This window comes from Pogona vitticeps, chromosome 3 (genome assembly GCF_051106095.1).
Source record: "Pogona vitticeps strain Pit_001003342236 chromosome 3, PviZW2.1, whole genome shotgun sequence".
Lineage (NCBI taxonomy): Eukaryota > Metazoa > Chordata > Lepidosauria > Squamata > Agamidae > Pogona > Pogona vitticeps.
Genome location: NC_135785.1, coordinates 81,905,001 through 81,920,368, shown reverse-complemented (window position 1 = coordinate 81,920,368; position 15,368 = coordinate 81,905,001). Strand labels below are relative to the sequence as shown.

The 15,368-nt window shown below is 38.1% G+C and overlaps 1 protein-coding gene across 3 annotated transcripts in view; it reads right to left on the bottom strand.

Moving 5' to 3' along the window:
• Positions 1-1,337: 1,337 nt before the first annotated feature.
• Positions 1,338-15,368, bottom strand: part of MARCHF5 (membrane associated ring-CH-type finger 5) — a 34,777-nt gene continuing 20,746 nt past the window's right edge. For all 3 annotated transcript variants that reach the window (XM_020782938.3, XM_078391320.1, XM_078391321.1), the window contains 4 exons: positions 15,248-15,368; positions 11,268-11,451; positions 8,926-9,092; positions 1,338-6,375 (listed from right to left, as the gene is read on the bottom strand). The exon at positions 15,248-15,368 is cut by the window's right edge and continues 10 nt beyond it. In XM_020782938.3, coding sequence (XP_020638597.2) covers positions 6,259-6,375; positions 8,926-9,092; positions 11,268-11,451; positions 15,248-15,368 — 589 coding nt within the window. In that variant the 3' untranslated portion in view covers positions 1,338-6,258. The remainder of the gene's footprint in view (positions 6,376-8,925; positions 9,093-11,267; positions 11,452-15,247) is intronic.

Sequence of the window (15,368 nt, the reverse complement as noted above, 5' to 3'; positions counted from 1 at the left end):
AGGTCCCTTGAGCCCAACTATTTGGACGCCCGATCAATGTTCAGTGTTGCTCATGTGCCTGTAATTTGTGCTTCTAATGCAAGGGTGTCATGTTTCCCTAGTACCCCATGTGCAACATCTGATACCTATTGTAATGGCATATTGTCCTCCATGTAGGACATCCAGTACTGTGATTGCTAGACTGGAATGTGGTTGGACAAGAGTGGAAGTGCAATCACGCGATTTTTCTCTGAGGGTCAGCAGGGTGAAGTATTTTTTGAATACTTACTGGATTCCCCCCTTTTGCATTTACTATTGCTATATTGTACATAGATGAAATATGCTTAGAAGCAGCTCTGAATACTTTTTATTTAGTACTGTATTACACCAGTACGTTCCTCAACAAACAAAGTATATTCAACAACAGGAGGAAGATAACTTCACATTAAAAATAAATATGAGAGAAACTGAAGCTGACAGAGGCCTGTCCAGGGCTTAGAGTGGTTATTTCACACATTAATTCTAAATCAGGTAACCACCTCTATTTCCCCCACCCCCCGAAGCTCATTTTTAATATCCACATTTGGCAGGCAGGCAGGTACACCAGTCATCACCATACTGTATGGGGAAAAGCGATAGCCATTGTATTTGGGCAGGATAGATGACTAAAAGGAGAAAGGTTGAAGGCAGTAAAAAGAGACAGGAAGACCAAATAGGTGGATTGAGTCCCTAAAGTAACCCACAGGCTTGAGTTGTGTTTTTCTCAGAGTAGACTGTATGGCACTCGCTAATGTGCAGTTCACTTTATTTTCAAAAGCAGTCAGTCTGCCACATAATACTAGGGTCTGCTGTCTGAGAGAACTTGTCTAACTTCCTTGGGCTCAGAGAACCTCTCCCATTACTCCTTGAACACCAGTGACTCAGGAACATCACACTAAATAGCTTGTTGGCCGTCTAGTGTTGAGAATGGAGATGAAGGGAATGGATTTCAAATGCTTGTTGAAAAGGAGTGACAGTAAAACAGATAAAATCTATTTAAAGAACTGCTGTTTTCTCTGAAACCTTTAATTGGATTGCTGTTGGTTTAACTTCAGTTAAAGGTTTTGATTCAGTAGGGGAAACTCATAAAATTCTGTGTTACTAATGGCTTCTACACTGCTGTGCTGTCCAAATGATTATTGCTTTGCAATAAAGCTGCCTCCGTCGTCTGCAGACAGTATTTACATAATATGGCCAGGATGAACGCTCGTAACCACTCAAATTATTTACAGAGGAGCTTAATTAAAACAAGTGTAGATCTAAATACAGCACAAGGAAAGTTCAACGATGCATATGAGAGATGTTCCAGTACTAATGAGTTCTTTTCACCATGAATTTCAATTTATTATCTGTGTGATTAACAGGGATTGGTCATCCTAGGCACAGAACTAGAATGCAAACATGAAAAGTCTTGCTCTCAGGTTAACTATGTCCATTTTATATTACAATGTTTAAAACAAACTCTAACACAAAAATTAGGCTCCACCATTCAATGCACCAAAAGGCCTTCAGCAATGAGAATTCAGTTTCAATAACAATATAATTCCCATTGTACTTTTATTAGGCTATACATGTGGTAAACCGTGGAAAGCAAAAGGGACCAATACAGCAGTGGCAAAAAATATTAAAAACCAAACAGAAGAGTCAGATTTCTATATGTGATGTTTCCCTTTTGAAAATGTTTGGAAAGCATTTAGTTGAAAAATGATCTGTACAAGATGAAGCATGCTTTAGAGACAATAGCAATACCAGTCTTGAACCAACTGTATTCTAATTTGTCTGAGAATCAGATAATAGAATCATGGAATAATGGAGCTGGAAGGGACTTGTGCAGAAATCCATGTCAAAGTGTATTTGAGAGACAGTTCTCTAACTTTCTCTTAAATGGCTCCAGTGTTGAGAGTGCTCACCAGCTTCTGAGGTACATAATTGGTTCTATTGTCACTTCAACAATCAGAGGTTTTTCCCGATAATCATCTCAAATCTGGCCTCCTGTAACTAGATCCCATTATTACAAGTCCTGCACTCTGGAATGATTGAAAACAAATCCTGCCCCTCCTCTTCACGATAACCACTCAAGTATTTGAAGAGTGCTATCATATCGCCCCCTCAGTTTTCTTTTCTCAACAGCAAACAAGATGCTAGTTTTGACCTGTAATATCTTAACACTCCTTAGAACCATGAAATTTAAAACTTTACCCTTCATGCATGAGCCTGTCAGAAACTGTTTTCAACAAAGCCCATGTTTTGTATCTAATAAACTTATGTTTCAGCATGCGAGGATGCTAGACAAAGCCATTTCTACACTGACCATGCAGCATCCTGAGGGTGGATTTCCCTCCCAAGGTAGGCCAGGTTGGTCTTGTCTTATTGAGCTACTAACCAGCCAACAAAACTATCAGGTCTTTAGTTTTAAAATGTGTTTCTCAACTGCTTTTTAAAACAATGCTCTCTTTTTCCCTATTTTGAGTTTATTGGACATTGCCTCATCTTAGTGAAAAGAAAAATATATTTTTATTACATAAAAAAGGTACTATCACTGTACGGTTTCAAAAAATTATTCTTCACTACAGCTGAGCGTAAGTTACTTGAATACTAAGCAAATCACAGAAAATTGGAGCCATGGATTGGATTCAGATTTATATATGCACAACAGGATGGAAGGGAAGTCTGACCCATCTTCATGTTTCATGGTATCTTTTTAAAAAAATAATGATTATGTAAAACGAAAATCTACAAAATCATGCAAGTTTTTTTGAAGATTATTTTGTTCTTTACTAATGAATTGGTCTAAAACCCATATATTCAATAAAGGATTGCTGGAAGCACCTTCCGTGAGTGAAACTCTGCTGATGGAAAAAGGCACTTCCTACGAAGACTTTCCCAGACCAGCACCTTCCTCATTCAGCAGGGTCCCCTGGCCCACCTGTGTTGCAGTGTGTGGGGGACCAGAAGGAGCAGGAAAATCTTTTTTTTCCAGCCCAGTCATATATCCACTTACAGCTGGATCCAACTGGATTTCACACACTGAAAGGCAAAACACGCAATAGATCTGGAGTTTTAGAAGTTTATTCATCTGATTTAACCCACTTTTCCTCCAAGGAGCTCAAGATGATATTCTCCCCCCATTCTTCTTCACAACATCTCTGACACATGGTCTGAGAGACAGGAACTAGTTTAATATCATTCATTGAGCTTCCTGTCAGAATGGAGATTATGACCTCATCTTCTCAAGGCTTGATTAGATTAAGGATGAATAATGACAATCTAAATAACTGAAAATCAAGACTGCCAAAAGTTCAGCAGTTGCAACATAAAAGGGAGCTGCTCAACACACTAGTTCCTTGTGCACACAGGCAGATTATACTGCACAAGTAAAATGAACAGAGCTGTTAAAAAAATTGGACGTCTTATTGCACATGTATTCACCGAATGGCGTCCTCCATTCAAATGGATGGGATAATGCACATAGGAACAGAATATTAAAATACACATTCAAACTGAGATGTAATGTACACAATGGGTCATAAACAGGGTAGGAAAGAAACAGGTTTCAACAATGATTTCAAAAATTAAGTAAAATACTGACATGTTCTAAGGATATGCAATGACAAGAAAAAATGGCCAGATTTAGAGATTTAATAATTTTGAATAAATAAATTTAGAGCAGAATGAAGATGCTTATTACGAAATATTTTGTGCGTTAGTAAAATTATGTCTGCTAAGAAAATAATCCAGCTATAATTATAAATATTTGAGTTTAACACAGAAAAAATAAAATTAAAGCCCACCCTCTTTTTCTACATTTTATATTTGTTCAGATACCATTCACCTAAAGAATGTAAAAAAACAAATTTATTCAGTCTAATCCAACATGTGACCATAAACTGCTCTACTAAAAACATTAACAGCACAATAACCAAGGTCATGTTTTACTACTGAATTTTAAAAAATTCACATTCTTCACAGTATATCTGTAGTGATAACATATACAATAACAATTTCACTATATAAGAACAAATCCAAACCACCCATTGCACTGTTAGCATCTATTTGTGTGCAAGAGAGGCTAAAACCCAGCAGGTAACAAAGGGCTGGTGTAGATACAATGAAAACTCCCTAGTCAACTTCTTGTAATGAGGATTCCTGAAATAAATCTTCTGGAGCACTGAAAACCTATCTTAAAGAAAGCCAGCATTTTGCAGGATACGGCTCTGTACGTGTGTATAAAAAAATAAAGAATCTAATTGACTTAAACCATCATTTTCAGTACTTAAAACAGAAAACAAACATTTTTATCTCAGATTTCTCCATGTAAATCAACATTAGAACAGTAGTTAGTCATTATGTACACTTCTATACACTTCCAAAATATTGTATTTCATTTCTTGAAGTAATGCTTCCCATGGAAGGTTATGTCTCTTTAAGCACACATACTCCAAATTCATTGGCTTAATTTCTGATTGACAGCTATTTAACAGTGACCAGTATCCTGATCCATTGCTCTGCCAGCACAGCAGGAGGGACATCACCAGCCAACTGCTGCTAATTAATGAGTCCTTGCATCAGTTTTGGATTGTGTGTGACTTAGTCTCAGTGTGCAAAAACTGAAGCAGGAACTCTTCAATTAGCAGTAAGAACAGAGCTGCTAAGGAACAGGACACTGTCCATTTCTTTGAAAGAACGGTTATTTTTCCTCCTTGCATTAAATATACTGTTTGATTTTAAACATAATTTGAACAAGACACTCACAGGATCTTTAATCCTGCCAAAACAAATACCACTCAGAATGGCTATTGTTTATTACACAGGTACAGTTTTGCTCATTAAGATAACATCAAACATTGATACACTGATTTCTATCACCAAGAAAAAGTGCAAACTGAAAGTTCCTGCCTTATACCTTCAATCCTAATATGTACTGGGACATTAGTCTCACTGACGGCAATGAGACTTCTGCATGCATCCTATGTATTGCTCCGAGGTTCCATTTTGCTAACATTTCATTTAGGAGCACGACCAAGGAAGGTACACCCTTCTTTCTAGAGACAATTCTTGGACTGTAACTTCCATTAGCCTTCATCACGGGTATACATCCCAAGGCTGACAGCCTGCTGTTCAAAACATGAGGAGGGCCACATATTTCCCAATCCCTGCTCTAAACAAAGATCAGCAGAAGGGAATCTCTAAGCACATTCCACACCATGGTGTTATGACACTTAGGAATTAGATGCCAACTCAGAGATAGTGTAAGTATCCAAAATGCCATAAACTTAGAATTTAAAAATAATTTGTGTTAGAGTAGAACTTATTTTCCAAATCAAGTCTTAATATCTTTATGGAAACATTTAGATTTTCTTTTCCAGACAACTGCATGGTACCAGTACTGCTTACACTAACAATAATTCCAAAACTTGGTTGTCATTCTGCAACACACTGGCACTAAGCAGCACCTCTAATATTGCAACTTATTACACCCAGAGTGTGTAATTCAGTCTTCCAATTTTACAGGCGGCAAACAGAATCAACAATATACATCAAAACTTGCAATACAACCAGAAAGTGAAAAGAAAGCAATATGAGAAACAATAAATAAAAAACAAATTTACTGGTGTTCCAAATGCTTCTCAAAACCAGGCATGTTCGTATTTCTAAAAAAAATGTTCTAGAAATCTGCATTGTTCTCATGGGTTATATGAACCAGTAAGAAAATGAGTTCATTTTTGTTATCATGAATATGAATTTTAGGTCTTGAGTTTCATGCATTGTTTAGCTTCAACTGTGAATAAGGGAACCCTTACTTGAACACATTACAGAGTTCTACTTGGCAAATATTTCTTTAAGTCTGTTATATTGGCTCATGTAATAAAGTACTGTGCATTTACTGCAATAAGCATACAAAAGGATATTTTAATACAGTCTGCACACAAATTATTAACTTTACAGTAGTTTGGCTTTTGTTTTAAAAAAGGGAACTTTTGCCCATAGGAAAATGATCTGGATGTCTCGTGCCAGAAACAAAATGCATCAATGAAAATAAATCACATTCTTAGGCTCAACTATTAAGGAGGATTTGCCCTGGCATAGTAAAGTCCTTTATTCATATAAGTAGGAAAAAACAACACAACATTCAGCAGCATATATCCTCCCGCCTCTGCACCTGCAGCCAAATAACAGAACTGGTACAATGCCACTGAATATAGTATATGAGATTGTAGGAGTCCAGCATCCACAAGCTATTTAAGCAACTTCTTGCTCAGGATAGTTTAGAATTTTCCGATGAGCTTGTCGCAAATATTGCTGCTGTTTGAAGTAGACCTTGAAAGCTCCTTTTATAGCAACAAAAGCAATTCCACCCTAAAATAAAAGAGAACCATTATTTCAAAACCTACAGAACAAGTTCAGCATCTTACTTTCAAAAACTTGGTTTTGTACACATACACACAAAATTGTCAAGTAGCATTTCCTTTGAAGTTAGGCTAATTAGAGCAATTTTATACAAACATTTGAAGCATACAGTTCCCTGTCACAATGTACTACTGCAATGTTTGTCTTATATAAAAATATCCCATGCTGAGTTTACACATTCCTCTGGCGGTTTTTATACACTTGGTTTTTAAATATCAGTCTTTGCTCTGGTAACTGATTTCTAAATGATGGCTGCAATCCAAGAATCCTACCAACAATGGTTTGGTGGATTGGAAATCAGCCGCAGGCTCTGGATCTGTCCGCTTTCATATGTGCAACTTCTGTGTTTGAAATTCTTACTATAAGCTATGTTGAAGACCTAAAAGATGACCTCATTCACAATCATCACCTGAGTTAATGGTATCACAGTGCTTTGAGCCATTCTGGAAAAACGAAGTATAAGTTGGGATACTACAAGAAACCCATCTGAACATCTTCAGGCTGCACTCTTTATTCCAGGGGATTAAAACTATATCAATAACACAAAGAAGTATGAGGAGAAGAAGCTTTTCCTGTGTTTCCCCCTCAGTTTGTTTATGGCCCCTCAGGGAGCAGTTCTTGAGGTTTTTCCAAGCACCACCACCCTGTCGCCTTTTTGCAGTCTGAGTGACTTTATCAAATCCTACATTTCTAACTCAATTCATGCTCAGATCACATTTAGGCCTCTCTCTACCCCAAACTGTCTCTTTCAATGAACTGCTGTATCTCCAATTTCATCTACGATCTCTGTGACTGCACCTTCCACTGCCATGCCACACTCAGTACTCTCAAGACTTGACTTCCACTCCTTCCTTTCAAGCCCTCCTCTCTTTCCAAATGGTCCTTAATGACTAACAATGGTACCACCCATTACGTTGAAAAGACATATAGCCTAAGATTTATATTTGACTCCTCAGTCCTCTGATCTGGAATCAAACTGTGCCATTTCCTTCTTAAACCCCACCCCCCACATTTTCTCTGTCTATAAGCAAAAAATCAGATACATGTCCTTCACTTTGGCCCTCTCATATTTCTCCAGCACTCTGGTGCCAGATCACAAGACACCACTCTTTAAATCTCCACACTGGTTTCCTGTACATTCATGGATTGAATACGAACTCAAAGCCATCCATGGCCTTCCATGCCCCATAGTCTCTCAGCACCTATATTCTGATACATCCCGGTCCATGACTTTGCTCTTCCAACAAAACCATCTTCACCACTCTTCTCCCTCACAAACACCCATTTTCTCTTCTGATGCCCAGTATGCTTAGAGCTGACTCTCAGAACACCAGCACAAAGCAACTTCTGGCTTCTTTATAATGCCTCCTTAAAGCACACCTTCTCTATAAAGCCTTTATCAAGTTCACAAATCCTACTGTAATTTAATGGGTCAATAAAATACATATTTATTCTGTATTTGCTCCTCTCTTCACTTCCTTCTCCTTCCATATCTAACTCCCTTCACAGGTCTCCCTGTGTTGAGTTTTATACTGTGGGAAAAGTCCCTTCTTGTATTGTATGAAGTGACATGTAGACTGTTTCCATTATTACTAAAACTCATGAGAAAAAAATCCCTGACATAAGAAAACTCTTTCATGAAAAGAGTGGCTGATTTTCATAACTCCAGACAGCCACTCTGACTCAGTCTGCATATTCCAAGAATATTCTGTAGCAGACCACCCCACATTGCAAGTAAGATGCCCACTTGCTCATTTATGATAAGGCTAGATGTATACTTGTACTCAACACTGTCCATTATCCCCGTTTGGTAGGGGTACAAAGAAAGTTTGTATTTCCTTATATTATGACACTCAGGACAACTTCTAGCCAATTCATGTGATCCTGATAGAGGTAGCAAATCTGTTTTCAGTTTGGACTTCAGGTCAGCATTGCTGACAAAATAATTACATGAAATATTACAAACAGAAGGAGCAATCTTTATACATAAATATTTCATGCATTTTTGAACATATTTTGAACCTTTTTCTAACAGCAGACAGTCATCAAGAACACGAGAACAATAGTCAGGTGGCCATGATATGGTAGACTGCTAATAATTTTGAGCCAAGACAGGCTCCAGATCTCCAATTTTATGAAAAATGGCATCCCGACTTATTTTAGGCATATGTCTATACATTTGGTTAATATAGTAGATGGTACCAAATGCAAGTTTTGCATCCATTAGGAACTTATTCTTTGGTAAACTTTGCTCTCTCAACTTGCCCCATAAACACAACAGATAATGTGTGCAAAGAACTTTGAATGGTCTGACATAAGTGTTACTTTTTTTAACTGAAGGATTCTTAAACAGTAAAACATATGAAGCATGTCATACTCCATGTTATTAAGCAGAATTCAGAAAAAGCACAACCAAATAAAGAGACGACAGAACACTAAAAATATGTTTTCTACAAATTGCCAGATTTACTTTTATGAAGAAACATTACATGGACTTACCAAAATTGTTCTTTGAAGATTTGAGTTAACACTGCTGAACATCAGCTTGCCAACGATTGTAGCAATAGTGGGAAAGACAAGGGCTCCACATAGAATACGAGTAGCAGAGACATGATCTGCCAGAGGGTTGGCCTCAGCTGGAATACGAGGAACAGGACATCCAATACCTAAGGAAAAATGCCATAGCTTTTTTTCTATGAATTAATGTGCACTAAACCACATTTGTATTATAAATTTAAGGTTTACATTCCAATTAACTGTTCAATTTAATAATTTGGCTGTACTCATATTAACTTTCCTCCTGCAACAAAGCCCATGAAATAATTTATGGTAATTTATGCCCAACTTCATACTCCAGATCACTGGTTCTCAAAGTAGGATATATACCCTTGTAGGGCTTCTGTAAAGAAAATTCTGGGGGAGGGGAAATGAGGCTGCGAGATGCATTCAATGTGTTTCCTTTCTCAAGGAAAATTGCATTTCTATTAATCTTTTGTCATAAGAAATCTGCTTATTTTTAATTTAAAATGTTTTGTGAAGTTTTTGTGTTTGATCTTAAATTATTAATTGGGTTGTGTGTTTTTTTCTTAAGGTAGGAAACCCACCCTTACCACAGTCTTAAAGAAAAAAGGTCCAAGTAATACACAGACACATCTAGCTGCCATCCTCCAACCCCAAATCCTGACAAACCATCATACACACACATCCAGGTGCAGAAGACACACATATAAACAAGGGCAAAACATGTGCTATATGAATACATGCAGCAGGTCAAAAAAAGAAAAGAAAAGAAAAGAAAAGAAGGAAAACATGCAAGTCAAGCATGCACACAGAGAGAGCAGCAGGCAAAGAAGCTCCCTCTTGCCCCCTTGGCACACAAGGGAGGTCTCTGCAATCTACCTTTTCTGTCTGAACATCTGTGCAAGCTTCAAAGCAAAGCTTCTGGGATTTAGAAACATTTTTAAAAATAATGCTGGTGCATTGTGTTTTTTCTGTAGCACACCAACCTCCCAATTAAAGAATAAAGAAAATCAAGAAGTGTAGGGAGCCTGACAGGTAGCCAAGGGAGATGGTATGTGGGCACAGTGGGTTCCTCTTGGTATCACACTGGGGACAGTGATGCCTATGGGCACCATACGAGGAAGAAAAGCCATAGAAAGCACTTCTATAAACAACCCTTTATTGTTTATGCTCTAGTACTTCTCGCAGATCGCCATTGAGACTTCTCCAACCCAGGGCTCTGAAACTTTCTTGAACAGGACAGGATCCTTCCACATTGTGACAAAGGAAAGAGAGCTGGCAGTATTTCCTTCCTCATAAACAGAAAGATCAGCCTAGGTGGTCTGCCAGAGCTTTATAACTTTATAATCCATCTTATATGCTCCTCACAGTTCTTAATATCAAGAACTATAACACCTAAGGACGCCAAAGAAGCCAACACAATACCTGCCTTCTAACAATTGTAAATATTATCCTGAGATGTTCAAACGCCTACTCCCATCAAGTTCTACCCGTGTCACTCGTGCGAGCCAGGAGGTGAGGCTGAGGAGCCTAACGCCGAGGGAGGCCCGGAAGGAAAAGACAAGAAACCGGGCCTTCTCGGCGGTGGCTCCTCGCCTCTGGAACAATCTACCTCCTGGGATTTGCGGGGCTCCCTCGCTGGGTATCTTTAAGAATCAATTAAAGACATGGTTATTTCGGCAGGCCTTTCCTCCAGACAATCCCTGATTATCCTCTTTCTTTCCTCTCTACAGTGGACCCTTGACTTACAGACGGCTTGACTTACAGACTTTTTGAGTTACAGACTTCTCTTGCCGCAAAATTTAGGTTTGACTTGCAGACTGAGATTTGACTTACAGACCAGAAAAAAACCAAAATGGAACAAAAACGGCCTGTTACAGGATTAATCGGTTTTCAATGCACTGTAGGTCAATGGAGACTTGACTTACAGACTTTTTGACTTGAGAACCGCCTTCCAATACGGATTAAGTTCTCAAGTCAAGACCCCACTGTACTTGGTTTCTTCCCTTGTAAAGTTTTATTATTTATGCTGTTTTATATATGTATATCTTTATTATTTGATGATTGTGAGCCGCCTAGAGTGGTCCTGAGTTGGCTAGATAGGTGGGATATAAATAAAATAAATAAAATAAAATAAAATAAATAATAAATGGGTTTAATTTATGTATTGTTATTTAAAGGTAGTTTTTAGATAGCGACAGTGTTTACTGCATTTTACCGTATGTTTGTATTGCTTTTATGATTTTCCTATATATTGTGAACTGCCAAGAGAGTGGCAACACTAATGGGGCAGCATAGAAATGGAAATATATGAACATTACCTGGAAATATACTGTTGAGTATCTGTAGTTTATTAGAGTATTTGCGCCACAATCTAAGCACATAATCTTCCCAGCGAATCATCTTTCCCAAGATAAGCATAACTGGAATGGTGGGAAGTCCAATTAAAAGAAATAATGGGTCAGCTCTTTCCATGACATCAAGTCCCTCTTTATGGCCTACAACCTGACAGATAAAACAACAACAATATATTATCACATTAAGTAGGGCATCTGAATATGCAAGAAGTGACTATTTGATAATGGAGAGCATTAAGTGCCATTGCACTGCATTGTTAGATAAGGGTAGATAAAGTTTAAGAATCCACTGCACCAACATATTAAGTAAGACTGTGTGTCCCACAATAAAAGCATTTGGAAACACACACAAAAAAGATCTTGAGACCTACACTGGCAAACTGTTTGAACAAGATGCAGGCCAATCTGAAATGGAGTGTGTCTGTAAGAGAAACAAGTAAGTATTTAAATTAGTGTTTATGTACTTTCATGCTGGCACACAAACACTCACTAAATGATGGCCTTTCTAGGCAAGGGTGGGCAAAATTCCCCTCAGCACCTTTGCTCTCCCAATATTCCTCAAGAAGGAACGCTGCCTAAAATGTTTCGGTAATTGTCGTAGCTTTCCCCACCACTACACCTTTGGTTGTTTAAATTTCTTGTGCCCCCTAAGGGAAACTTTTGCCATGTTCTGACCATCCCCCAAATACTCCAATTTCCAAAAAAATGCCACTACATGGTGTGAGGGGACACTCTCAGCAAATACATTTTTAAAAAGAAAAATGGGTTTGGAATTTGGGAAGTGTAGGTGCAAGCTTCCAAGTTCCCAGTGTATGTGTATTTATGGAAACCACTTTCATGAGGCAAAGAAGCAGAGAATGAAACTCATAAACAGAGCTTTAAAAATTTGCTAATGTCAATGTCCATCAAGCCATGTTCAATACAGTCGTGCCCCGCTTAATGATTACCCCGTATAACGACGAATCCACTTCATGATGATGTTTTTGCGATCGCAAAATGATGTTTTAAATGGGTTTTTTTCATTTTGCGAAGATCAGTTCCCTGCTTCGGGAACCGATTCTTTGCATTACGATAATCAAAACAGCTGATTGTTGGGTTTTCAAAATGGCCACCGGGTGCTCAAAATGGCTTCCTGCTGTGTTTTTGGATGGATTCCTCCCTTTACAGGCACCGAAAATGGCCGCCCCTATGGAGGATCTTCGTTTTTCAGCCCATTGGAACGCACTGAACGGTTTTCAATGCATTTCAATGGGCTTTTTTTGGCTTTACAACGTTTTCGCTCTATAGTGATTTCGCTGGAACTAATTAACATCATTAAGCGAGGCACCACTGTACTTGTGTATTATCCAGTGACCATTCACGAGCCACGCTGGCTCCAGGGAATCTAAAGATTGCTACAAGGTGACGTGTTTTTTCCCCTTTTGTATCATGGTCTTTTTTTAATTTAAACTATTCACAGGTCATTCAAGGTAAGTGTCCTCTCTCTCTCCACCTGTATTATCTCACAGAATTGTTGTAAATGTGAGAATAAAACAGAATACCCTAATTTATGACACCCTAGAGGTAGAGTAAGACATAAATACATGTGACATATATTTTAAAGCTACTGTATTTTAACCTTAACTAAAGGTTAAAGTATGCTTAATAAGTAAGCATACTTTAAGAAGCTCAACTATGGGAAACTGATCAGATTGGAAGAGCTGGTGTAGCAAAGGAATCAAAAGACTAAGCTACAAATTAGGAAGTCCTCGTGTTCAGGCTTGTCTCTGCTTATTAGGTGACTCCTGATAAGACTTTTTTTTCACATAAATGATTTAATTTTATTAGTTTTTTTAAACAACTATTATACATTTAAAAACAAAACTAAAGAAAGTCTACATATACACTTAATATGCTCCCCCCGCCACTGGGACCAATGGAGACAATCTATTTTTTCTTTTCTTTTTGTACAGCCCCATTCCCCTTCCAAAAATACACTGACTCTTGTGAAGGTTCACAACCCTTCCCCTTTGTTAATACAAAATCAATACATTCTCCCCCATATATCTCTAAACATATTCTTATTTGACATTCCTGATGACATTTTCTGTCAGCCTAAATCTTCCCCCTCTGCAATAGAGAGATAACAACAACCCACCTTAATGTAGTAATGAACAATAACAGCAGCAACAATTTAATATTTAGCATATTAAGGAATAATGTGATTTGATATAGCAACATGTGCTCTTAAAAATGTCGTTCAAGTTATAACATGTCAAATGCTGCTTGAACAGTAAATAAAATAGGATTTTTCATTAGCCCAGACTGACTTAATAGTGAGCAGGTTGATTAACTGGTTGATTTCCTGAAGCTACAGTGGTGCCTCCCCGATAAATGCCTTGCAAGACGAATGGTTTTGGCGATGGGGTTGATGACTCGCAAGACTAATGTTCCCTATGGCCTTGCTTTGCAAGACGAATGTTTTCCGTTTTTTGTTCCTGCCTCATGTTTGTTGATTTTTAAATGTTTTTCTATGATGTTTAAAAAGTTAAAAGTTTTTAAATTGAAATTTTTGAAATCTTCTGCACAATATATATGGCTTTAAAGAGCACTTAATAAACCCTTTGTAAACCAAATTTGACTTTGTTCTGACTTTTTTGCCCATAGGAATGCATTAATTAGATTTCAATGCATTCCTATGGGAAAACGCATTTTGCAAGACACATTTTTCGCAAGACGACATTAACCGCAGAACGAATTAAATTCATCTTGCAAGGCACCACTGTATATCACAATGAAATGCATGACAGAAGACAGTCCATGTGATTGCCATGACATACCACTACAGCAATATCAGTCACCCAGTTATATAGAAGTAGAAAATTGTTTAAAACATGAGAACAGACTACAGATTAATGTTGGAGGTTGTTTTGATCTACTGTCACAAACATCTTCTTGAACCTAGCAGGAACAATCTACTCAACTCTATATTGGTTCTATGGTGTGCAACACACCAGTCTGCCCCCACAAATCATGTCAGTCTGAATGGTCATTCATGGCCCTAAAGCTGAAGTAGTATGAATCAAACTAGAATATATCTCAGCTCCAAAGGACTACTCTTGTCAAGGGTAACTCAACAACAAGATCTACACAGATAATGTGGCCAATTGGTGTTTGAACCCTAAACAGGGAATACCTTTTACCAGATGCTAAAAAAAGGTGAAAGGCGATACAGAATCATGGGTGGTGAAAAGACCACAACGGGTAACCAAGAGCTGTACAATATGAGCAAGAGGACTCTAAACTCGCAGGGAAAGACAGCAAGATATCAAGGTCTTCCCTGAATTAGCAAGGAGGAGAAGTCTGTCTCCTGGGAGCAGCAACTCTTTCTTTCTGATAATGAATTACTTTCTCCACACAGCTCCAGCAGACACTTTGAATCAACATGCACAGCAGTATGCACACACATGTGGGACAGATGTTGAAAAAGATATGGGCAGAAATTAGAGTACATCTGAGCCCTTTCAGAATATTTATGACAAAGGTTATTTATTGTAATATACATAGATAGGTATGCCATATTTTTTTTATAAGATGGGGAACCCTTGACCCTCCAAATTTCCTAATATACAATCCTCATCAGCCCCAACCACCATGGCCAATGGTAAGGAACTGTGGCACTCGTAGTCCAGAACACCTGCAGTGCCAAAGGTCTCCTACCCCCTGCTGCAAAGAGAAGAAATGAATTGAAGTGGGCTGCCAGCTGAGATTTGTGAATCTATAAGCACATATATTCCAAGAGGAAGGAGAGATCAGAAGGGGGAAATGCTCTAGAGACTGGCATTTTCCAGTCGTCTCTCTGAATTCCCTTCTTACCAAAAAAGAAGAGGGAAGGTTCTTTAGCAAATCTCTAGCAGTTTCCAGCTTGATTACAAAAATGTAACATTTAGACAGTTTATCTGAACCTGCATGACTGTTACAGCTCCATAAGTGACAGCTGTCCAGTAGATCGAGCCCACCATTATTCCAGCTGCAGCAAACGGACAGGCTTTAGAGATAAGACGATCTGCAAGATCTAAGACATAA